The sequence below is a fragment of the Simochromis diagramma genome, unplaced genomic scaffold, assembly GCF_900408965.1.
Source record: "Simochromis diagramma unplaced genomic scaffold, fSimDia1.1 OVJJ01000302.1, whole genome shotgun sequence".
In the NCBI taxonomy this organism is placed as follows: Eukaryota; Metazoa; Chordata; class Actinopteri; order Cichliformes; family Cichlidae; genus Simochromis; species Simochromis diagramma.
In genome coordinates, this window is record NW_024386792.1 from 13,053,878 (window position 1) to 13,078,580 (window position 24,703).

The window sequence follows — 24,703 nt, forward strand, 5'->3', positions numbered from 1 at the left end:
TTCACTCCTCTTTCAAACCATCTGTCCTCTCTGTCCAAAATGTGAACGTTGGCATCCTCAAAAGAGTGACCTTTGTCCTTTAGATGCAGATGGACTGCTGAGTCTTGTCCTGTGGAGGTGGCTCTTCTATGTTGTGCCATACGTTTATGAAGTGGCTGTTTGGTCTCTCCAATGTAGAGGTCTGGGCATTCCTCGCTACACTGTACAGCATACACCACATTGTTAAGTTTGTGTTTTGGCGTTTTGTCTTTCGGGAGAACCAGTTTTTGTCTGAGTGCGTTGCTGGGTCGGAAATACACTGGGATGTCGTGTCGTTTAAATCTGGGACTCTCCACCATTTGACTCTTAGAACTGAAGAACCTTCTCGGATGAGAGGTGAAACGTCTCATAAAAGACACTTTTCTTTCCAAGCTCCTTAGACTACGATGACCTGGATGACTGAGAACCTTCACAGACATATGTATAATCACACAAAGTGACATGAATTCAGCACAGTACCCTTAAAAAAGTTTGAAAGATGATCACGATATTCAGCTTCACGCGGTCATGTGATGTACGCAGGAACCCTGTTATGCGTTGTCAGAAGAGAAAGAGCTCAAAGAATCCTGATTAAAAGTTAATATAGATTCAAGATGGCTGCTGGGTGACAAGATTTGCTTTTAGGACTTCGGCTATAATGGAGAAAACATGGACCAGCTGCTTTTCATAGCGGAGACCTATGAATGTGTGAGTTTTTGCACGAACAGTTTATTGATTAATCACAAAGAAAAAACAAACATATTTTAAAAGCATTACTATGATTGCATAATTTAATCCTTAAATGTTCCATCATCTGTAGCTGGCTGCTCTCACCTAAACAGATATATTGCATATTTGCAATCAAGCTGCTGATTTGTGCTGTTTGCTTTCAGCAGCAGTAGCCCAGGTCACACTTGATGATAGTCCACATAATTTAATCGCTAATAGCTGAACAAGTAGCTACCGCACAGCTGTGTGAAATCCATGATGCTGGTCTTTTTGATGCAGAGAATGATCGTTTATATCACACTGCAGCAGAACTTCTTCAGCTTGTATGGATTGTTTTTTGTCAAAGATATTCTAACGCCTACAGACTGAAAATCAATATTCTTATTTATTCAGAGAATATAAACCTTTAATCACTGATTCACTCTGGATCTTTAAATAATGTTGAAATACATTCAGTTTTTATAGATTTTAGAGACAAAGTAACCCAATTCATGTCACTTCAGATAGACTCATGCATCATCGAGTGTAAAGTGCACAAGTCTTGTCTTTCTTTATTTAGCTGTAATTGATTTAACACTGACAGAGAGCACAGACACAGAAATGGAGTGCCCTTTAACAAAAGTCAAGGCTGGTTTTCTGATTCATTTATCCAATGGTGCAGACGAACTTTGATGTGTATTGCAAGATAATACTTGGCGCTCACATTAAAAGTGGCACTGACAAAGCTTTGCAACTGACTGATACCAATATTTCCATATTTGAATTTTGCCCGCTTTCTCTTCTTGTTTCCCTGTGTCTCTCACTCTCTCACACACACACACACAGAGAAACAGAGAGTGAGAGTCTCACACACATCTACAAACCATGTAATCCTGTCAACAGCTCAGTACCACTGATCCCTCCAGTTCCCAACACTAAAACAAAAATGTAAATATTGGCCCCAAAACATCCCTCAGCAGAGCAGACTCTCAGACAGACAGAGCCTGCTCTGCTCTCTCTCCCCTCGCTCTCACTTTCCATCACAAGCACACGAAGGATGTCTGTAGCAAGTGTGAAGCCTTCAGAAAGATTAGTGCTTTTTGAGATTAAACCAGGACAAGTTTCTGCCCGGTTGTGTTTCTCTAGTTCTCAGTCTAATGTGGGAAGATGTAACCTACAATAATAATCAGAGGAGCCTGAGCACCTGATGATAGTGTAATAATTTGTGGAAAACTGGCAAGAGATTGCACTCAGTTCAGCGCTAAAGTTGTTCCATTAACGTGAACTAACAATAAGGTTTTCTGTAGTTTGGTGAAGCAGCGATAAAGACAGTAAGATTCAACAGTGCTTTTGTTGAGTGCCCTGAAAGGCCATGGTTATCTCGACACAATAGGGCTTCTCATGGGTATCCACGGATCTGCCTGACAGTGCAGCCTGTTCCTCACAGCCTCATTAGTGGTATAGAAATATATAGCTGCTGTTATCTGGAGGGGAGTTGTTCTCTGAACAGGCTTCTCCCAGCCAATCAATATCCCCATTGTCTTTCTGATCGCTGAGCGATGCTTTATGTCGCCGTTGTAGTTGAGGTGGCTGCGTTGTTTCAAGCTAACTAGATTACTGGGCTTGCCTGAGTTGAAGGAATAGCATGTGTGTCAGACACAGAGGGAGAGAGGTTATTTGTTTTAGGAAAGTTTTTGTTTATTTTTGTTTGAGTCTGTCTGTAAACGCAGCGTTTACTGGAACCCTCTGTCAACCTGTCAAACAGGGGAAAAAACGGGACTCCTACAAGAGTCATCGCCATGTCTTTCTCTTCGTTTCTGTCAGCGCTCTCACACATTCGCTGAAAAAGAGACGTCAGGATAATTTAGAAACAGAAAAACACACCAAGTGATTGAAGAGAGCGAGAGAGAGTTATCAAAGCCGAGATGCAGAGAGAGGCTGAGAGGCCAGATTATGCTAGCTGCTTTCCTTTTGGATTCTGCTGTGACACCCGAACGTGCCTGAGCTGCTGACTGAGGTTTGGCTGGAAGGACTCTCTAGCTGTGAAGGGCACAGGGTGTCTGTGTTTGTGTGTGTGGGTGTACGTATTTGTGTGCAAAGCTATCATTTGCTTACAGTCATCACATTGAACCACAAGCTGTGAGCAGATTAGGGTCCATTTATGGCAGCCGCACACCTCTTTTATCTTTTGTTGTTTTTGAAATATTTAAATGCTGGGTGCATGTCTCTGCGACTCTGTGATAGAGCTGCTTAATCATGGCTGACACTGTAATCATTTTGGTCACTACTGAGGTCACGGAGATTTAGTGGCTTCTGAAACATTGTGCATTTGTTTGAATTTTTTCTATATTTGTTGTTCCTCATTGGTTCCCTTGAATAAAAAGTATTTCCAAGCAGATGAATAGGCTTTACCCTTTCTAGTTGACCAAAGACTCTTTTTCTCTTCTTTCAAAGCATCATAGCTGGGAGACTGAGTCTGGGCTCTGAGGTAACAGTCAAAGCCAAGCAAAATTGTGCATTCATGACCAACGCGATTATAGTAATAGAAAAATAGAACAGCAATCCGCAACACAACACCTCTTAAATAAGTTGGGACAGGGCCATGTTTGCCACCCTTTAGTATCCCCTCCTGTTTAAACGAGAGACCAGCTGCTGAAACTTTGAGAGAGGTATGCTGTCCCGTTCTGGTCTGATATAGGCAGCAGGACAGAAATACAATATGGATTTTTGCCCATGTCCCTTGCACACAGATTTTTTTTTTATGACATTTTTTGATGAAGTTATTTAATATAGATGATGAAATATTCAGTATCAACAATTTTAAGTTGAGGAACATTATTTTGAAATTGCTCCAGACCCAGTTTTTTGCAGATGGGTTAATCTCTGCTCATTGTAACCTCTGAGAAACGCTGCCTATCTAATATCCTTTTTTTTATACTCAATTATTTTACTAACTGTTGCCAATTAACATAATTACTTGAAAAATGCTCCTTCAGCTGTTTCTTTTTGGTACTACTTACTAGAGATGGACCGATCCGATATTACGTATCGGTATCGGTCCGATACTGACCTAAATTATTGGATCGGATATGGGAGAAAAATAAAAAATGTAATCCGATCCGAAGTATCACAAAATCACCTCACAAAACGCGCTGCTTAGCGTAACCCAGCTCAGCGCATCGGAGCGGTATGTGTCACGTGATAGAGCGGCTGTTGTCTGCAAGACCTGTCGGAGGTCTGGTGGAGCATTTGGAGCCGCACTGCTTCCAAACCGCGGCATTTCGTCTCGGAGAAAACTATCCCAGAAAAGTAAAGCAAGTGCGTAAGTTCATCTCTGAATGTTTGCATAGTATTTCCACGTTAAGCTTAACAACTGATACATGGAGCCACAGCTGGACTGGCCATCGGAGTTCCATATTGAGGTACAGTTACAATGGAAAAAAAGACACAAAGCTGGAGTTATTATGTCCTTGCTGCAAAGCTGGCTCTTCTCTCATTCTCTTCCCCTCCCTCCCCTGTTGCTACTTCAATCATGAAACTGATCATTGATCAGGTGATCCGCTTTTCTGTCGCAACTCCGGTCTTTCTTGTTTATTTATCGCCCACTTTGCGCTAGAAAGAGGAGACCAGCGGATAAACAACAGCAGCACACTTAAGCTTGATAAGCTGTTGTTAGAATTGATTTAATATTAATTTCTAGTGCTGTTTGCTGGAGCCACAGCTAGTGATGGTAAATTTGATTTTTTTACTGAATCGAGTTTTAATGAGTCACTCACCAAAGTGAATCAGGTTTTTTGAGTCATTTGATTCACTTGACCAGAGAGTGCAAAAAATTTTGCATAACTAAACTATAGGGTTTGCAACCCTATTAGTTAGGTTGTTCACTATTTATGCTAAGTACTCTTTAAAATACCAGAATAGGGAGGATGGTGTAGGTTTAAGTTTGTTAGATTGATCAGTGTAGCTGAACTAGAAAATATTTTGGGTGCAGTGTATTTTTTGCATACAGGTATAACAGAATAGTTTTAGTGTTTTGTTTTTTAAAACTTGAGTATGAACTTATACAAAATGCAGCAAGATATTTATAAAAAAATTGTATTGATTACAAAATACACTATATCGGATTCATATCGGTATCGGCCGATATCCAAAGTTATGATATCGTTATTGGTATCGAACATAAAAAAGTTGTATCGTGCCATCTCTACTACTTACTTTTCCAGCCTTTTTATTCTCCCTGTCCCAACTTTTTCTGAGATGTTCTGCTGCCATCAAATTCAAGAGCTGTTATTTTTCATGAAATAGTCAAATGTTTCATTTGAAACATTTCAGCATGTTTTCTGTGGTCTGTTGTGAATAAAATATGGATTTACTGGATTTACATTTTACGTAGCGCCTCAACTTATTTGGAATTAGGGTTGCAAAGTTAAAAAACAAAAGAATGTATTTTTTTAATTGTGTTCATCAAACCTGAAGATAACCTGAATACGGGCAGTGCAAGTTTCCATCATGATGTACCTCACTAGGAAGTGAACCGCTTTCATAATCCTGAAAATCCAGTGTTAACCCTGAAATTACCTGTAAAAAAAAAACTAAATTTGGTACTTGTTTTTTTTCTGGTTATAAGCAATTATAAGCATTTTGTTTCCTGTTGAGCTATGGTAGTGATAAGTTTATTAAATGAGAGTCAGCTTGGCGTCAAGTAGACTTTATCTCCATTTGTATACAGAGATTGTTTGGGTTTTTGTTTGTTTGTTTGATTTTAATTAGGATATAGCTTACATAAACATGCGCACACTGTCAGATGAGGAAAAGTTTCTTGTCTTCTGTGTATTCCTTGTGTCTAATAGGTCTGTGTGTGTGTGTGTGTGTGTGACTTTTTGGACTTGTTTTCGGGCTGTTTATCCTTTCACCTCCCTTTGCCTCGCTGACAGCTTACCAATGTATGACCTCAGCCTTTTGATGAAAGTTTTGGAATAATGAGGCCAAAGTGGACAGTTACAAAGGAAATGCTACTAAAAAAACATAAAAATAATGAGAGATTTTTTCCCCTGAGGCCACTCTCTTTTTTGTCTAAAATTCAAGCATTTGTCTTCTATATATATTGTACTGTATATCTCAAAGGACTCATATCTCACATTATGCTGTTTAGCTTCTTTTGCTGTTGTGTCATAAAACATAAGAATTAAGTGAAAAGCGAATTAATCACTTTTGTGATTAAATTATGAGACATGAGTCATGTAAGACTTTGATATAAAACATAAACATTTACTCTTGGGGACATATTTTTTCCCCTTCCTATATGGCTTTTTTCCTTTCTTTGTGACATTCAAGTTGCCCCTTTTTTCTGATAATGCCTTTGCAAGCTCTGTATTGTTCATGAAATCATGTTTTCTTCTTCTTTGAGGAGGTAGCTCCCATTTACTTTTACACATTGTGAAAAACATTTCCCATCCCAGTAAACATGAACCCAGAATTTGATTCTTATCAGAGTTTCTGTTTCACTACTTCTTCGTGCCAGAATTCAGTACGTTTCCTGCCAATCATCCGCAGGAGGAAAAAGAAGTGTTTTGCCATCACAGAATTTTTTATCACTTTCATGTCTTCACTTTTAAAGTATACAGAAGAGAAACAGGAGAAAAAAGTTGCCTTTTAAAGACTTCTATGTCTCATACAAGGAATTTGTCATGAAAGTGGTAATTTTTGCACTTTTAATGCGACATAAAACTAATTAAATATGATCAAACAGTATGTTGCTTGAGAGAAATGCAAAACCCAACACTTTCATGTCTTTTTTCATATTTGTCAAGATTAGGCAGACGATACATGTTTAAGATTTGGAATTGAGTGCAATGCTATGTTGTGTTACACATTCATAAGTGAGTGATAAGGCCACATGGGTTTTCTGGCTGGGAAATTGTTGATATTCAAGTTTCTTTCATTGCAAATTTGGGTAAAAATCATTATAAATGTATCATATGTGATGATATATCATGCTTATTTAGATACACTAAAGGCGGATTTGTGTGTTTATGACATTATGCAGTGTTTAAAAGCTGCAGTGGAAAAAAAACTGCTTTGAACCACTAATAAACAATATAGTAAGAAATTTAGTTGTTAATTATGAGACACTTAATAGATGCGTTTTAACAAAGCATGTAATCCTGTCAACAGCTCAGCAGCACAGATTCTTAAGTCATAAACTGACTGCAAATAATGGCTTCAGAAATAAACCTCAATGGAGAAGTATGCAAACTGACCAACCTCCATTTCTTCCCCATCTTTCTTTCTTTTTGTGCAGATGGAGGAGGAATATTAATTTTTATGGAAATGTTTTTAAGCCTTAAAGACAAAAACAAATCCAGGAGCTATGTTAATCAGCAGAAAATGTATCTGTGTGTGTGTGTGTGTGTGTGTGTGTGTGTGTGTGTGTGTGTGTGTGTGTGTGTGTGTGTGTGTGTGTGTGTGTGTGTTTTAATTCAAAATAACATTTGACAACATCTATGGCAACAAAAATTCAAAAATTTAAATTCTAGATACTCTTCAAAAATTTTGAAAGAGTAGTTGTCAAAGAGCTAACTGATCATCTGCAGAGGAATGGCTTATTTGAAGAGTTTCAGTCAGGTTTCAGAGCTCATCACAGCACAGAAACAGCTTTAGTGAAGGTTACAAATGAACAATTAGAGCATTCTGTGTGTATTACAGGTACTGCGCTGCAGTGGTTTGTATCATATCTATCTAATAGAGTCCAATTTGTTCATGTAAATGGAGAGTACTCTTTACACAATAAGGCACAGGTGTCGAACTCCAGGCCTCGAAGGCTGGTGTCCTGCAGGTTTTAGATGCGTCCTTGATCCAACACAGCTGATTTAAATGGCTAAATTGCCTCCTAAATATGTCTTGAAGTTCTCCAGAAGCCTGGAAATGAACTAATCATTTGATTCAGGTGTGTTGAAACAGGGTGAGATCTAAAGCCTGCAGGACACCGGCCCTCGAGGCCTGGAGTTCGACACCCCTGCACTAAGGTTAATTATGGAGTTCCACAGGGTTCTGTGCTAGGACCAATTCTGTTTACATGCTTCCCTTAGGCAGTATCATCAGAAGGCATAGCATACATTTTCACTGCTATGCAGATGACATCTAACTTTATCTATCCATGAAACCAAAAAATACACACCAATTTGTTAAACTGCAGGAATGTCTCATACAGACCTTGATGACTTCAAATTTTCTGCATTTAAATTCAGATCAAACTGAGGTTATTGTACTCGGCCTTAAAAATCTTAGAAATATGGTATCTAACCAGATTCTTACTCTGGATGGCATTACTTTGGCCTCCAGTAACACTGTGAGGAACCTTGGAGTCATTATTGACCAGGATATGTCCTTCAATGCACATATCAGTTTTCAGGCCCCTCTTCTGTGGAACCAGCTTCCAGTTTAGATTCAAGAAACTTGTCAAAATGACAAGGGGCTGTTTCTAGGGAAGAATGTTTCTGGAATGACACATTACTTTTTTCCAAAATAAATCACACTACACTATAAACTGGGGAGACTGAGCTCCATTTGTTGTATCCTGCTCTGAATGTATAGGCCGTATAGAGGGTGAATGTAGCATCCACATCTGAAATTGATGTAGAAATGTATAAAAGCTGTACTTTCTAATGAGAGAACACTTCTCTGATGACTTTAAATTCCTCAAATGCTCGTTTTAAGTTTTATTTAATGCAACATAAGGTTCATTTTGTAAAACATGGTCCTCGTTTGATTTAAAAAGGAGGACAAAGCTGTGGTCTTCAAAATCCTGTTTCAAAACAATGAAAACACAAATGGTAAAACTTTGAGGCTCAATAGCTCATGTGCCACTCACATTTCTGCAATGACCTTTTTATATTGCTACTGTATTAAGTGCAGGGTTATATATTTTTCATGTTACAGGATTGAACACCTGAGCCTGAACATGGCCATGCAGCTGCTGGTGGGCGTCCCTCTAGAAATGGTCCACGGTGCCCTGAGAATTGGACTGGTCTATGTGTGTGGTGTGTTAGCAGGTAGGTGTGTGGCTTCACTGTCTCTCTGCTACCCAGGGACAAAAACACAAACAGACATGGCGGGGTTTTCCCTTTCAGCTCCGTCGTTGTTCCATCTGCTTGTTTTATGCATTTAATCACCTATCAGATTTCATTGTGTGTTGGTGGATACTGGTCAGAGAGAGAATTGTGCATATGTGTGTGGCATGTTCAGGACAGATGGTCTTCTGTTTCTGTCCTCCTACCAGACATGGTGGGATGCAGGGGGTTCTCAGAGCCCCTATTTAAGCCCCAGCGTCCTCCATATTCATTCAGTAAAGGGCAGAGCAAAGAGAGTCATCTCAAATAAAGCTCAGTCAGAGAAACACACACAGTAATAATGAAATCGGGGGGGATGAAGAAAGAGAAACGTGATGAATTCTTAACCGCTAATAACACAGAGTCTGAAGAGGAGAGCCGGGATATGAGAAATGCAGAAATGGATGTGAAGCAGAGCTGGGCAAGAATTAGGAGAGGAACTACAAATGAGAAAGCAAAAGCGGACACAGCTTTGAACAAAATGTCACTGCTCCCTTCCTACTCCCCTATCAACCTCAAGCACTGGTGCAATTTGAGTGTTCAGGCCCGTTCAGCTGAGACAAAGCATGTGTATGTGTGAGCTCATAAGCACCGTTTTTCTTCACTGAATCTGTGGTCTCCAGCACAGTGATCAACCCCAGTGCTGTTTTCCTGTTTTTTTCCCCCCCATTTTTTTGGTACCCTGGGGTGTCATTTTTAGCAAAACAACTGGAGTGGAAATATTGGGCTACTTTTTGAGACGAGACTTAGAAACATGATGCCTCGTGGCGGGAAAATGAGGGTTTTTACTGATAGACTGAAAAAAAATGATTGTGTGATATGAATCGCAGCCGTTGAGGTTTTGTTTAATATTCATGAACATTTCTCTCTACACGTCTGCGAGCCCCCATTGTGTGTAAGAGAGTGTGTGTCTGTGCGTGCACGCACAAGGGTCACTGACAAACACCCCTGGGGATACCAGCTGCGGCGGCCTGTAGCATTAACCTCACAGTGAAATGAGGACGGAGCACATAAATCACTCACACTTACATATGCACACAGACACACACACACACACACACACAAATGTCTGTTAATTAGATATCGACCACCAAGAGGAAGAGGGGAGTTGCAGTGTGGTTGTGCCGGCTGCCATGTTTGCGTTTCTTGTGTCTGACTGAGCTCAGCAGGTAAAATTGGGCAGCAGAAAGACTCAAACCAAAATCTGCAATATTTAACAAGAACCGGATGTTTGTGTATGTGTCACATATACAGCACATGTATTGTGTAGACTGTAGATTTATGATTATCTTTAACAGAAACTTTCTAATAGTAAACAGTAAATTAAATTTTAAAAAAGGAAGTTTTCACTGAGGTTTAATGTTTAGTTTTTGCCCCTTTTAGCCTAAATTATATTAATCTTTTACATTAAATTGCCAGAAGTTTTTTCCTTACTATCTGTTCTCACTTACTTACTTTTATTTGCACTGTTGTGGATCCTACTCAGAGGTGCCTGTAGTTTTTTTAACATGAATGAACCTGTTTGTGGAGTATTTGTATATGATTTCAAACATATGTGTAAAGGATCTTTAAAAGAATTACTGTGAGCTTTTTATTCTTTACACTAGATGCTTTTATCAGTGTAATAAATCAAATATAAGGCCGGCTTTAGATTGTTTTTTGTCTTTCAAACAGTCGAGGTCATTGGAGGGGCACAATTTGAACTTGTGCACAGGGACACATGGCCATAAACATCTATGAGGTCATCAAGCTCTGGACCTCAATTTCTATGTATTTATTTACTTTTAAAACGGTACAATAAAAATTGACATTAATCAGCGTTTGAGACTTAAGGCGGATAATACTCTGAAGAGACTCTAGTGAGTTATGGCCTGCAATATAGCGCCTCGTGCATAACTCATTAGGAATAATAATTGACTGGTTTATGAGGAGTTAATCAAAGGCGCAATAGCCACAGCCACTGAGCAAGTAATTTTTTCTCTCATGATATTTTCATTTGAAGTGAAGGAATAATTGACTATTTTTATTCTAATTTCTATTCTTCTTTTGCATTGTTTAATTTCTCATTGCTACAATGACAATAAAGTTTCTGAGTCTGTTTCAATTCAACTCAATGTAGACATACATGTGTATACAAAAGTGTTTTCAGTTTTTCTATTTTTGGTTTTGTTTGTATCAAAACTCTACGACCAATTCTCTTCAGAACAACAGAGTGTACAATTTTAACAAGCTTTAAATCAATATTTGGTAAGACCACCTTTATTTATTTAGTGCTTGCTCATAGTGGGTCGTTGGATTGTTGAGGTTTTCTTTGTTTTCTCGGTTATATTGTGTTACAATATAAAGCATCTTGAGGCAACTGTTGTTGTAATTTGCACTGAACTGAATTGAACTGAATTGAATTCTTCCACGTGGTCTGGCCTCTCTTAGAAAAGCTTTCATGCAAGTTTCTTTAAGTACTCTGGAGGAACAGTTCTCCAGATTTTTTGAAGAACACGTGATAGCTCTATATCTTTGTTTCTTCTCTGTTCTGTCATGGGATCATCTCTGTCAAGATGACACACTGCTTCCATAAATGTTGAGGTCTGGGTTCTGGGGAGGCAAATATAATGAATATTAACAAAAAACTTTGAATTCCCTACATGTTTTGTTTGATTTGAGGCCATTTAAACATTTTAGCTTAATCCTTCAATATTAGGGGACAAACAGCTACTCTGTTGCTGCATAATGACACTATTAGGTTACTACGTGAGGAAATATTGCATCAAACAGAAAAGGGCTCAGCTGGCACATACAGAGGTTAAGGCATAGTTCAGAGGTCAAGTAATGACTCAGAAAAGGGTGTCTGACCCTCTAGGGCTCACACACACTCTGACACTTTAATGTCATAGCTCCCCTTATGGAAAACAGACAAGAAGTGGCTTTTCAGAGCAAAGGATATAAGACAGGTGCAGCAGTGGACAATGATAACTAAGGCTCAGACGAGACAAAACAGACACACAGACAATAAAGCAGCTACACAAAGTCAAAGACTTGACTATGGGCACATGGGGGTCACTTACAAAGGGCACACACATAAAACACTACTGTAAAGGCTCGGTATATTCAGTTGGCTCAACATGCAGCCAAGCTGTTGATTTTTCTCATTATGAGCACTGATGTGCGTTATTATTTCTCCTCATGTGTCTGGCTGTTTCGCTGCAGTTTGGAAGAAGAGCCAAGAAAAATGAGCTGCCACTTACAACTGTAAAACCTACGGGCCTCCTGGGGCCTGCTGAATGACTATGAGAGACCGTGTCCTTGTCTGTGTGTGTGTTTGTGTGTGTGAGATTATGTGCACACAGAAGCACACTGCTAAAATAATGTTATTAAACCAAGGTAATTACAGAGATGGAGGTCACCCTGCAGAGACACACTTCCAAAACACAGGAACTAGAAGGTGGAGTTGCTCTTTGTGTGTGTGTGTGTGTGTGTGTGTGTGTGTGTGTGCGTGTGCGTGCACGCACATGAAAGAGAGAGAAAGAGAGATCTGTTAGGGTAGGAATCTGATTATCTTGTTTTTCAATTGTTCTTTTTTTATTTGTTCTTTTTTGTTTGTTAGTTTGGGTGCCAGTGTTTAAAAGTAAAGGATTAGACATGGTAAATGGCCTGTATTTGTATAGCGCTTTTACTAATCCCACCTAGGGACCCCAAGGCGCTTTACACACCCAGTCATCCACCCATTCACACACACTGGTGGAGGCAGCTACAGTTGTAGCCACAGCTGCCCTGGGGCAGACTGACAGAAGCGAGGCTGCCATATCGCGCCATCGGCCCTTCTGGCCATCACCAGTAGGCGGTAGGGTAAAGTGTCTTGCCCAAGGACACAACGACCGAGACTGTCCGAGCCAGGTCTCGAACCGGCAACCTTCCGATTACAAGGCGAACTCCCAACTCTTGAGCCACGATCGCCCCCGATATTTTTGAGTGGCAGATTATGGTAGTTCATTTTTCAACAGAATCCCATTCTTGTCTTATAAAGGATTCTAGCAGCTAAATAGTGGGTCATCGTCACTGTGTTTTTCATTTCATGATGTACCAAGTGTGTATATGTGATGGACTGCAGGCAGGCCAGTAGCCAGGCTCTTCTAATACAATACCATGCTGTTGTAATAGATGTCATATGTGGTTTAGTATTACATTGCTAAAATATGCAAGATCTTCTCTGAAAAAGATGAATTTCCAGATGTGCAAGCTGCCAATTTCATAGGCACTAATGTTCTCCTATAAAATCAGAGATGTAGGCTTCTGAACAGAGCGGTGATAACAAGCTGGTCCATCTCCTCCTTAGTCTGAACGATGGCATCCATGTTTTCTAAAAAGAATGTCACATTTTTGTTGGTTTCTACTTTGCTTCAATGCATTTTTAATGACCTTTAGCCCAAACAGGACGGTGACTTTTCTGGATCATGTTACATATGGCTTCTTTTTTGCATGCGAGAGCTTGAACCTGTATTTGTGGATAGTATAACATTTGTGGAAATTACTGGAAGTAATTCTTGAGTCCATGCAGTGATTTCAGTGACAGAATATTTCATGTTTTTCATGCATTGCCCCATGCTTTTCCCATCAAATACCAATGTTTGGCCTTATCCATTGTGGACAGAGATTTCTCCAGATTTTTGATGATATTATGTACTGTAGATGTTGAGATATTCAAAATGTTGAGGGGCATCAATCTAAAGTTGTTCAACAAACTGGTGAACATCTGCTTCTCTAAGATGCTCCTTTTATTTTGTTATTTATTTATTTTATTCACATTTTACAACATTTTTGGAATAAGGCATGTATGAATTATAAAGTATGGTGTAATAAATTCTGTACATCAAGGAGAAATAGCAATAGCAACAGAAATATAGGAGAAAGTAAAACTGAGCATTGATCAAACCGGGTTTTAACATTAATTTAAACATTATGGGATTGGCCAAAGGTGCAGAATTATAGAAAATATCCAGTTCAAGAGTTTCCATTCCATTTTAAACATTTAATTTGAATTTATTGGTACCAGTACCAGACATTAAAAAAATCGAATCTTCATCTATAGAAAGTTAATAAAGCATCTGTATCAAAATCAAGATGGTGAAGAGAAATGGTGGAGAATAACCCCATTAGATTTTCTATGCGTTTGAGTATATGATGCACATTTTATTGTGTATTGCTTAAAGGAGAAATATGTAATATGCATCCGTATTCGTACTTTGAGAACAAGAGTGCAAGAACACAGAGTGAATGTGAGAATATTTATCTGCATCTCCTTGTGCTCTCTTTCATAGTGTGGGCAGTTGTGTGTTATGTACTTTGCATCAATACAGTAAACATTCAGTGCCAAAAAGTGAAGGAAAGGAAAAGAGAAGCAAAGTGTAAATGAAGAAAGGAAATGAGTGAGAGGAAAGGGACGATAACAGATACTGTAAGTGTTTGGACATTTGAATAGCCCAGCTAAACATGTCTGCCTTTTTTGTTTCCTTTTATTCCATCTCTTGTAAAGTGAGTGCTGTGAGAACAAATGTGTCTCACCCTCTGAATGTCCGCATGTTTAAACTTTGCTATACGTGATTGGATCTTTTGTGTATGCAATGAATTGCCACCAGTTGCACAAAAGAGAGCAGCTCCTTGCTGCTGCCCAATTTGCTTGAATTGCTTTTGTCTTACATTAAATTATAGCGTGTGCTGTTGCGGTATGAGTAAGCCTCAGTTCACGGAGGTCTGTATATAATACACCCACATTAAATAGCTAATAGCAAAGCTGCCAAAATGCTATTCACAATAGATATTCAGTACACGAATGGTCACAGCTGGTGTGAAAGCAGTTTAAATTAGACATATTGTCAGAGTATTTCCTCCTGAATAAATTAAAACTCAAGACTGAAATATATTATAGAAACATATTATAGAAAGTTTGCAGCATATGTGCAGTTTGGTCCATTTCTAAGATGACATAATGTTTGTAATTTTGAGTAATTGGACAAAACTAACATAATTTCAAATATAAAGATTTTTTAAGTACTTCGATGAAACTCCTTTATAATCAATGACTTCCTGAAGTCTAGAGCAAATGGACATCACCAGATGCTGTGTTTCCTTCCTTGAGTACTTATCCCAAGCCTTTACTGCAGCCACCCTCGCTTGTTTGTCGGACTTTCTAACTTCAGTTTTCTATCTTCAACTTAAAACCATGCTCTTTTGGGTTGAGATCAGGTGACTGACTTGATTTTATTTCTTTGTCTTGAAACACTTGTGGATTGCTTTTGTTTTTGGGTCATTATCCATTTGTGCTCTGTAGCTCAATCAGCGTTGCAGCATTTAGCTGAGTAGGTGATATAGGCCTCTACACATTAGAATCCATCTTCCTGCTTCTATCAGCAGTCACATCAGAAACACTAGTTAGCTGGTTTCTATTGGCAGGTATACATGCACAAACCATAACATTGCCTCCACCATGTTTAACAAATAATGTCTGGTATGTTTTGGATCATGAGCTGTTCCGCTTCCACCACCAGCTCAGTTTCCATCTGTCCAAATATTTTTTTTTCCAGACCTGTGCAGGGCTCTTTTAGAAAGTCTAATATGATCTTCCTGCTCTTGAGTGTAACCAGTAGTTTGCGATATGTTCTGTCGTTACAGTACATTGGTAGTGGTTGTTTACCAATCAGAAGGTTGGTAGATCGATCTCCGGCTCCTCCAGTTCCCATGTCAAAGCATCCTCGGGCAAGAGCTGCCCTCAGCGTGTGCACTGTTAGATAAGACGCTTAGTCATAGATAGGTTAAAACACTGTATGAATGTTTGTGACTTGCAGTAGAAAGTGCTTTGAGTGCTCAAATTGAGTAGAAAGAGGCTATAAGTACCAGTTATTTACACTCATGAAAGTGTTTTGATTGTAGACCTTGACAATCTCTCTAGAAGGAAACAATTCTGCAATCATCAACTTTTCAGGCCTTTTGGTGTTGCTGAGCTGGTCAGTGCAGTTGCTGGCATTAGGTTGTTATACCTAACCAGATGCTAAAAAGTGTAGAATGCAAATTCAAATTCAAATTTTTATTTGTCACGTACACAGTCATACACAGTACGATATGCAGTGAAATGCTTAGACAACTGCTTGTGACCTAAAGGAAAAAAAAGGAAAAGGCTATGAATAAGATAGGAAATAAATATGAAAAATTAAAAAGTGTAAATTTAACTAGGAAGGAATAAAATATAAGAATATAAAATATAAAATATAAAAAATGAAATAACTGTACAACACAAATTAGAATGAAGGGTCAATTTAACTGGGAAAGAATAAGATAAAATATATAAATTAAAGTTGAAAATAAAATAACTGTACAACAAAATACACAGTATAGAACTATATAAGAATGTATGAAGAAATATAAATAAATAAATATATATATATATACACACACAATAACAGCAGCTGTACAAGTATTAACTGGAAATGAAGAATATAATGTCCAGTGTTGTGCAATCCACATTATTTAGTGTCTTGTGCAGTGCAAATATGCTTAAAGTGATTTAAGTGATGAAGTGAAAACAATGTCCAGAATGTCCAGTGTGTGTGTAAGAACTGTATGTGTGGGTCAGTACTGTGTGGTGGTGTGACTGAGAGACCGTATCGCCTGCGGGAAGAAGCTCCTCCTCAGTCTCTCTGTGTTGGTCTTCAGGGAGTGGAATCGCTTTCCTGACCTCAACAGAGAGAACAGTCTGTTGTTGGGATGGCTGAGGTCCCTCACGATCTTCCTGGCCTTGGTCCAGCACTGCCTGCTGTAGATTGAGTGCAGGTCAGGGAGCTCGGAGCGGATGGTGCGCTCAGCTGATCGCACAACCCTCTGTAGAGCTCGTCTGTCCTGCATGGTGCTGTTCCCGAACCAGGTTAGGATGTTTCCCGTCAGGATGCTCTCTATGATGCACGAGTAAAAGTTCCTGAGCACCTTGGAGGGCAGTTGGAAGTCTCTCAAGCGTCTGAGGTGGTAGAGACGCTGACGGGCCTTTTTCACCACGGTGTTGATGTGACAGGACCATGACAGGTCCTGCGTGATGTGAACTCCGAGGTATTTGAAGCTGTCCACTCTCTCCACTGGGCACTTGTTGATGACGGGGGTCTGGTAGTTCCTCTCCTGCTTAGTGCTGAAGTCCACTATCAGCTCCTTTGTCTTACTGACGTTTAGAAGGAGGTTGTTCCTCTGGCACCAGTTCTCCAGATTCCTAATCTCCTTCAGGTAGGCCGTCTCGTTGTTATCAGAGATCAGGCCCACCACGACGGTGTCGTCAGCAAACTTGATGATGGTGGTGGAGCTGGTAGTGGCCACACAGTCATATGTGTACAGAGAGTACAGCAGGGGACTCAGAACACACCCCTGGGGGGCTCCAGTGCTGAGAGTGGTGGAAGCTGAGACACTGTTTATGCTCCCAGATGTCATGTTTATTCAGGGCTCTTTGTGCAACAACCCACAGTCTGGTCAGCGCTGGTCTCAGCTTTTCCAACAACCAGTTCTCTCGTCTAAAAGGGGAAAAAAGACCATCATCAGTCCAAACGCCACCAGCTGTGTTCTCACCTGCCTCCCCAGCACCGCCCCATTGAGCTCACTGCACCGCTCCTCCCTTGCAGCTGAGCCAGGGACCACACCTCCGCCACAAGAAGCAACAGCATGCACATACCTATGATTCAAAGTGGCAACTTTAAAATAGTTTTTAAAGGGAGGATTTATAGATATGAAAAAAATTGTAAAAAAAAAAAAAAAAAAGCCTCTCGTATAGTTTTCTCAAGGTAAAGGAACAGAGGCTACAGAGACCAAAACATTTAGACTGTAGACATGTTTCTTTTTGCTTTGAACTTGGGATTTTTACAGAGGAGTCTGTGGGGGTCTGACTGAGTTGCTTTTGAAGCCGTCCTCAAGTGGCCTTTTGGGTAATTGCAGTTTTTTGTGCTTTCACACTGACCCCAGAGGTTGCTGGTGATACAGTCAGTGGTTTGGTTAAGTTTGTCTTTCCTATGGTAATAAAGTAGTTTTTGTGACTGCCTGCTTAAAAGCTGAGATTCAAAGTACTTTTTTTTTTCAACAGAAAGTATATAAGATTTGTTAAATAGAGTTAAACTGAATTAATCCTAAGGAAAGTCAGGGAGTTGAATCTCTTGAAAGTTTTCTTAGGTGTGGTTGAATGAAATCCTATATATTTCACTATTTTGGATACCTGTCTAATGTCACCTTTTAAATATCCCCTAGGCTTTGATCATTACTTCAAATTTCAGTGGCAGCTTTGAAAAAGAAAGAAAACCCCCAGCGTTTTGTTTTTTTTTTAAACAAAGGTTTTAACAAAGATTGACTGAAAAGATAATTCTTCAATGAATTATCAGACAGTAAAATGATGGCATCATTTATTTATAAATTTTCACTGACATGTGGCCTTTATCATCACTGCAGGGTCTCTGGCCGTGTCTGTCACGGATATGACGGCTCCGGTGGTTGGCTCGTCTGGGGGAGTCTACGCCCTGGTCTCTGCACATTTAGCCAATGTAGTAATGGTAAGTTTTCCATTTACATGCACATGCTATGTGTGTGCACTTGTGTATCAGTGATTACCACATCACTCAGTGTTCCTGTCTCTACACATCATTGTCGTATCATCAAAGTAGCCTACAGTGGCCCCTCGACAGGTGCCGCTTTATCTACAGATGCCATGCATTCCTCACCGTCAGTTTTCTCCCATTCCTTCAAAGATCAGAAAAGCATCTGAGCGTGTGCACATGTTTACGTGACAGAGTGCGAATAAAATGCATCCCATCTCAATGCACTCTGCTGTCCTTTGACTTCTATGCCTACTCTGTTTGGTCTAACCCATTCAGCAGGTCATTAGACACATGTAGCAAATATCAGTCAAGGTGAACCTCTATTATGTGCAGTGGGGTTCTCATTATGTATCCTGCCACATCCTTCACAGCATTCTTGAGGTCAGTATGGAGGAGTTTGTGTTCCTCCTCTCCATTGAAATCTTATTATCTAACACAGCAAGAACAGACTGGGGGTCAGAGTGTCTCTGGAGCCTTTAAAATTGACGTGAATTCAGACAAAGGGCACAATCTAAGGTCATTTCAGGTAGTCATGCATGTCTGTTTGTGTGTGTGTGAGTGTGTATGTAAGGAGGACTTTCTCTTCTAGCAGAGTTAGTTCTGTCTTTATCATCAGAAATGTGTTTCATTATGATTTCTCCACTCTCTCTTTCTCTTCTTTGCAGAATTGGTCAGGAATGAAGTGTCAGTTTAAGTTATTTCGGATGGCCATGGCTCTGGTTTGCAGTAAGTCTGAATAAATATGCCACACTCCCACTCTTAACACTTCTCGTTCAACAGAAAAGTTTTGCTGTGTTACTACTTCAGCACCAGAAATTAATTATGTCAAAACAAATGTTCCTGTTCTTGAAAAAAAAAGTGTTTATTTTCTCCAAATGCTACAATAATAAGCTTTCTGGCTTTGGAGCTTCAGCACATGAAGGATTTCTCGCTGCTAAGACACTATGATTGTTGTGATGCACTGCAATGGGGTGATGTAAGCAAACTTCATTGCAAGGCTAGATGGGATTCCAGGCAACCCAGATCTGACAAGTTCAAAGTGATTTTCTCCAAAAACAGAAAACAACAACTAAACAAGCAGCGAATCAAAAACTGTAGTCGTGCCAGATTCACTGAAATTAAACTAAATTTCCTCTGTTGCTCGTAACCTTTGACACACTCCATCCAAATAGCTGGGTGAGTTGCTTCCAGTCAGTCTTAAATCAAATAAAAATCCTCCCTCTTTCTGTTACTATCCTGCCACATAAACGCAGTAGCAAAATATGTCTGTGAAACCCCAAGAGGGAAAGTTGCACTAATATTGACTTTGAGTGTGTAACATGCTCATCCACTTGATTTGCATAATCCTGGCTATTGAAGCTGAAGCCTCATAATAACTTTGCATAAAACTTCAGAATGTAATTTTGCAGCAGCACAAGGACTGTCGAATTTTTCACCCCCAGTTCCACTAGAAGGTTGTTAGGAGCAGATCAAGTCAAATACACAAGAGAAAGGATGAGAGCAATTGAAACTTGTATAACAAAGGTTCACTGTTGCTTTATGTCTTATTTTAAGAAATCTCGACATCCTTCTTTTTTTATCATAGCTCATCTACCTCAAAGTCAGGACTGTTTATTTTTAATAAAGTGCTGCTGTTTTCACCTACATGCTCACATCTCGCTGCCATTATGTCTTCCTTTCTCCTTCCTGTCCACAGTGAGTGTAGAGTTTGGTCGAGCAGTATGGCTCCGGTTCTACCCTCCGGCCTTTCCTCCATGCCCGAATCCCAGCTTTGTAGCTCACCTGGGAGGAGTGGTGGTCGGCCTGACGCTTGGTGTGGTTGTTCTGCAGAACTATGAGCAGCGGCTCCAGGAGCAGTCCCTGTTTTGGATATTTTTCTGTGTCTACACCTTGTTTGTGCTCTGCGCTGTTTTCTGGAACATTTTTGCCTACAGCCTGCTTGATGTGCGACTGCCCCCACCACCATGAGTTGCTTATTAGAGGCACAGAAGACACTGTATCCCTTTTATTCCTCCCTTGGTAGACGCCTGACTGCCCGGCTGGATGAGTCACCCGGGCCTTCACTAACCGAGCCTCAACTTGAGGCAGTCAGAGTTGTCTGACAACCGCTTTACTCATACATCCAGTGCTCCGATGCAATGATACTTGGCATGCAGAAGCCCTCTGTGTTACACTAAACTTTTTTGGACACGTGTGCTACGTTTTCTGGTTAAGCCTTACATTGGCTCACACTCACCATACAAGCTAATCTCCACTCGTTCTTTGTCTCCATGTCTGCTGGATGTTGGTGTCAAGAGTATCAACCAGTGGGACAGAAGGCAGAAGAAGACCTGTCTGCATGGCCTGACCTTCTCTGCCTCTTTTCCCTCGATCCAATGGTGCCTATTCATGGAGACATCAGCCTGATGAAAGTATTTCTGCACAATTGCCTGTAGTGTAGGGTGACAGCAGTAAAATCCTACAACCATTTTCTGAAGGGAGACGTCTCTGAAACTCCTCTAAATGAAGGAGAGTATATCAGAACTTAGTCTAAGCTGGTGTTTTGTCATCATTACAAGCACCCCATGAGCATGAGAGGATATAACAGGCAACAGGATAGTCAATCTTCCCCAAGTTTCACAGGAAACTGAGGAGCGTGTAGGCACAGTTTACCTTCAGAGGTTATTATGAATTTACCGTTTGAAGGAGACTGTGGGTTCAGGGTTCAGTCAATTTGTGTTCGGCACAATTTCAACCTCAAACTTGTGTCTTTCGTGTGTTTGGAAGGAGTGCAGCAAATGTATCATTGTGTGTGCGAAAAGAAAAGAAGCGGAAGTGCCATTCAGGCTTTTTGCTTAAAAAAATATGCCAAAACATTGTTAATAGCAGCAAGAGCACAGCCCGTAACAAGTGTTGCTTTTTTTGACGTGAAATAGGTCTAATTTTTTCAGTTGAATGCTATATTTTCTCTAACAAATGTTTTACTGACACCAAGAAGAGTAAAGTTATTTTCATTTTAAGTAGTTTTTGCAAAGGTGAAAATAAAAATCTGCAAAGAGTTAAAAGAAGTTTATTTATTGAAATGTAATAAATACACACAGCAGTAAAGACATCCGGGCCATTCTGAATACATCTTTTTTTTTCTTTTTCTTCATTACCAAATGTAGACAAACACACATGCCTGACCTCGAATACATCTGGGCTGGGGTTGTTTCCCTCTCAGTTCAGGATCAACTGGGCAAAGAAATCAATGGTCTTCTCATTAGTTCCTGACACAACTTAATTTGTTAATTGATTGAACCGAGACAGAAAGCGACCCCAGCCCCAAGCTGTAAGTCTTAAACTGTACTGTATTCTAACCTCATGTTACACTGGTAACTGCTTGGCACAAACATAATGTAATTACATACAGATTAATATTTTAACATGTGTTTGCTGTTGATTTTTAAAAAAAAGATTGTGATATTGGTATGTTGTGTAAATCGTCTGGTCGGTCTGCATTGTGATATGTTAGCTATATACTATATGTGTCCTATTTAAAGATTGATTATTAATGGCCTGGGATTGTATATAATAAGGGCTATGGCACAAAACTGAATGAGGGGCAAATCACTGCTATTTTAACATTGTGCATATTTTCTAGATTTGATATGTAAATACTGGAGTGCATTAAACAGTTTTATACAGAAACAAATACTGATGTATTGGATTTTTGCAATCTCTGTGATAGACTGACAGCCTGACCAGAGTGGACCCCGCCTCTCGCTCTGTAACACCTGAGACAAGCCCCAGTCCACCTCTGACCCTGAACTAGAAAAGTGGTTAAGATGATGTATGGCTTGATTTTGCCCTCTTCTGTACCAGTTTTTTTAATGATGCTGTTTGTCCATCTGTCACACAATTTTACAATAATATATTTTAGCAATGTAGAATCTGAATGTGCCCAACAATAAGTGTACTGTTCACCTTTGTTGTGAGTGTTTGGACACATGCATGCCTTTGTTATTGTTTTTCCATTTGCTCGGGGTGGCTCCAACTCTCTGTTACTACAGCATCCTGACAGCAGGTCATAGCACTTTCTCAAATATTTTAAGCCAAGAAATATCTTGAACAAATAAATTTGTTTCATACATGGATATATACACACACACACACACACCGGACTGATCAAATAAAATCATTTCAAATATTTTAATCAAAGATTGAAACACAAAATGCCAAAACATTTGGCAGTTGGATTAAAGGAGGAGGAAATGAAGTACAGACCAGCAGGTCTTCTTTCAGCTGCATCTTCTTTTGCCTGCTCCTGTTAGAGCAGGGGTAGGGAACTCCAGGCCTCAAGAGCCGGTGTCCTGCAGGTTTTAGATCTCACCCCGGGTCAACACACCTGAATCAAATGATTCGTTCATTACCAGGCCTCTGGAGAACTTCAAGACATGTTGAGGAGGTAATTTAGCAATTTAAATCAGCTGTGCTGGATCAAGGACGCATCAAAAACCTGCATTAGAGATTAACTCATCATCTGCCTCCATCTCACCCTGTCCCAAGCGTCTTCCTCTGTCACACCAACCTTCTGCATCTCCTCCATCACTCCATCGATGAACCTCATCTGTGGTCTTTGTATCCGCATGTCTGATTTGGCAAAGATTTTACGCTGGATGCTCTTCCTGACGTAGTCCTGCCCTTTTATCTGAGTGTAGGACTGACACTAGGAGTGACACTAGGACTGACACTGGCTTGTGGCCCGTCCTGTGGATGGCTTCAATGAATTTGGACAAAACATAAAAGAGCAAACTAAAAAGTAATTAAGTAAAATGTTATTTCTATAGAGCCTTTTTAGACAAACATCACAAACCACAAAACACCACTTGTGATCTGAGGTGGCATGTGGGTTTAGCATCCTCTGATGTGAACTGGCTGAACTTCTGTGGACTGCTATTAAAAAGTCAGCTAAACTAATGGATTACACAATCAGATTGCTAATATTAAACTTTATTAGTACTAGATAAATTTACAAATATTGTGAACTTTATTTAAATAGAAAACAATTCACCGACAAGCTATCATTGAAAATATAAGTTTGTATACTTATTATACTTGTATACTTACACCAGGGAAAGGAAACAGATAAAAGGGTTAGTTATTGCACTCATTAACTTCTATCCTTTATTTCACTTCAGCGACATCAGTTAAAATTATTTTGTTTATTTGGCATAACCAAGATTTCCAATCTAATCTTTATTTTTGTGACTCCCAGCTTGGACCCTGCCAACAACACTAATCAATAAAACACCATAACCTCAATCTTTGTGTGTGTGTGTGTGTGATCATTTATCTGTACAATGTGTACAACTTATCCATGAGCAAATGCTGTTTTGTGAAGTAATAAAGAGGAGCTTCACTGCACACATTATGAAATAAAAATTACAACAAAGGAGGCCCTGAAGTGTTGAACAGCTGTTCAGTAGAAATGGGGAAAACATTTGGCTTTCAGAAATGCAGCAAGTGGTTTTCTCAGTTCCCAAACATTTAAAGTCTATAAAAGAAGCAGTTCCCTAAACAAATTAAGGAAGGTCACTGCTATCTATCCATCCTGGGGAAAGAACAGTTCAAATAAATTAAAAATTACCATGACATTCATGCCTATGATGATTGTATTTAAACAACTTTCTTTGGAAACATTAATGTCGGTTGATTCAGTATCAAGGAAGGAAGGACAGAGGATATTGTCCAATATCAAAGAAAAAAGTGCTCAAACTGAGCAACTTTAAAACAGGATTATGTGTTAAATGTAAACTTAAAAGTTGGAGGAAGCGATTATAGGGCCATACAGAGAGTAGAGAGCTGGGGTAAGAGCCTTTGTGAAAAAAAGCAGATGTCAGAGTGATCAATGAAATGTGTGAGAATACAAGAATCAGCTATAATTCATTCAGAGAAGGGACCCCTTAAGCTGTCACTGAACATCTTCTCTGTCTAGCCGGTACAACCATGGAGTAGCAGTTTTGAAGGCCTACGATGAAAAATTCATTATGCAGCCAAGGAAAGCCGCCTCAGTTGTGTTTCCCCTTCATAAATCTTTCCTTTCAGAGGTAATCATTCACCTTGATGAAGAAAACGAGAGGCCGCAGGAAAGGAAAATCTGTCTGGAAACATTTGTTGCATCTCAGCATTTATGCAGCCTGCTGCGAGAAACACTTGTTACTTATTTATCCTTGTTTAAACATGAAGGTGCACACAGAGACAAGTACGAAGTACACTTAAAGGACCAAAACTAATGAGGAGTGA

General features: G+C 39.7%; 1 protein-coding gene across 3 annotated transcripts in view; it reads left to right on the top strand.

Moving 5' to 3' along the window:
• The window catches only part of rhbdl3 (rhomboid, veinlet-like 3 (Drosophila)), a 73,706-nt gene extending 49,984 nt beyond the window's left edge, over positions 1-23,722 (top strand). For all 3 annotated transcript variants that reach the window (XM_040024633.1, XM_040024634.1, XM_040024635.1), the window contains 4 exons: positions 8,665-8,777; positions 18,294-18,394; positions 19,105-19,165; positions 20,136-23,722. In XM_040024633.1, the coding sequence (XP_039880567.1) occupies positions 8,665-8,777; positions 18,294-18,394; positions 19,105-19,165; positions 20,136-20,407 (547 nt within the window). In that variant the 3' untranslated portion in view covers positions 20,408-23,722. The remainder of the gene's footprint in view (positions 1-8,664; positions 8,778-18,293; positions 18,395-19,104; positions 19,166-20,135) is intronic.
• Positions 23,723-24,703: the final 981 nt, after the last annotated feature.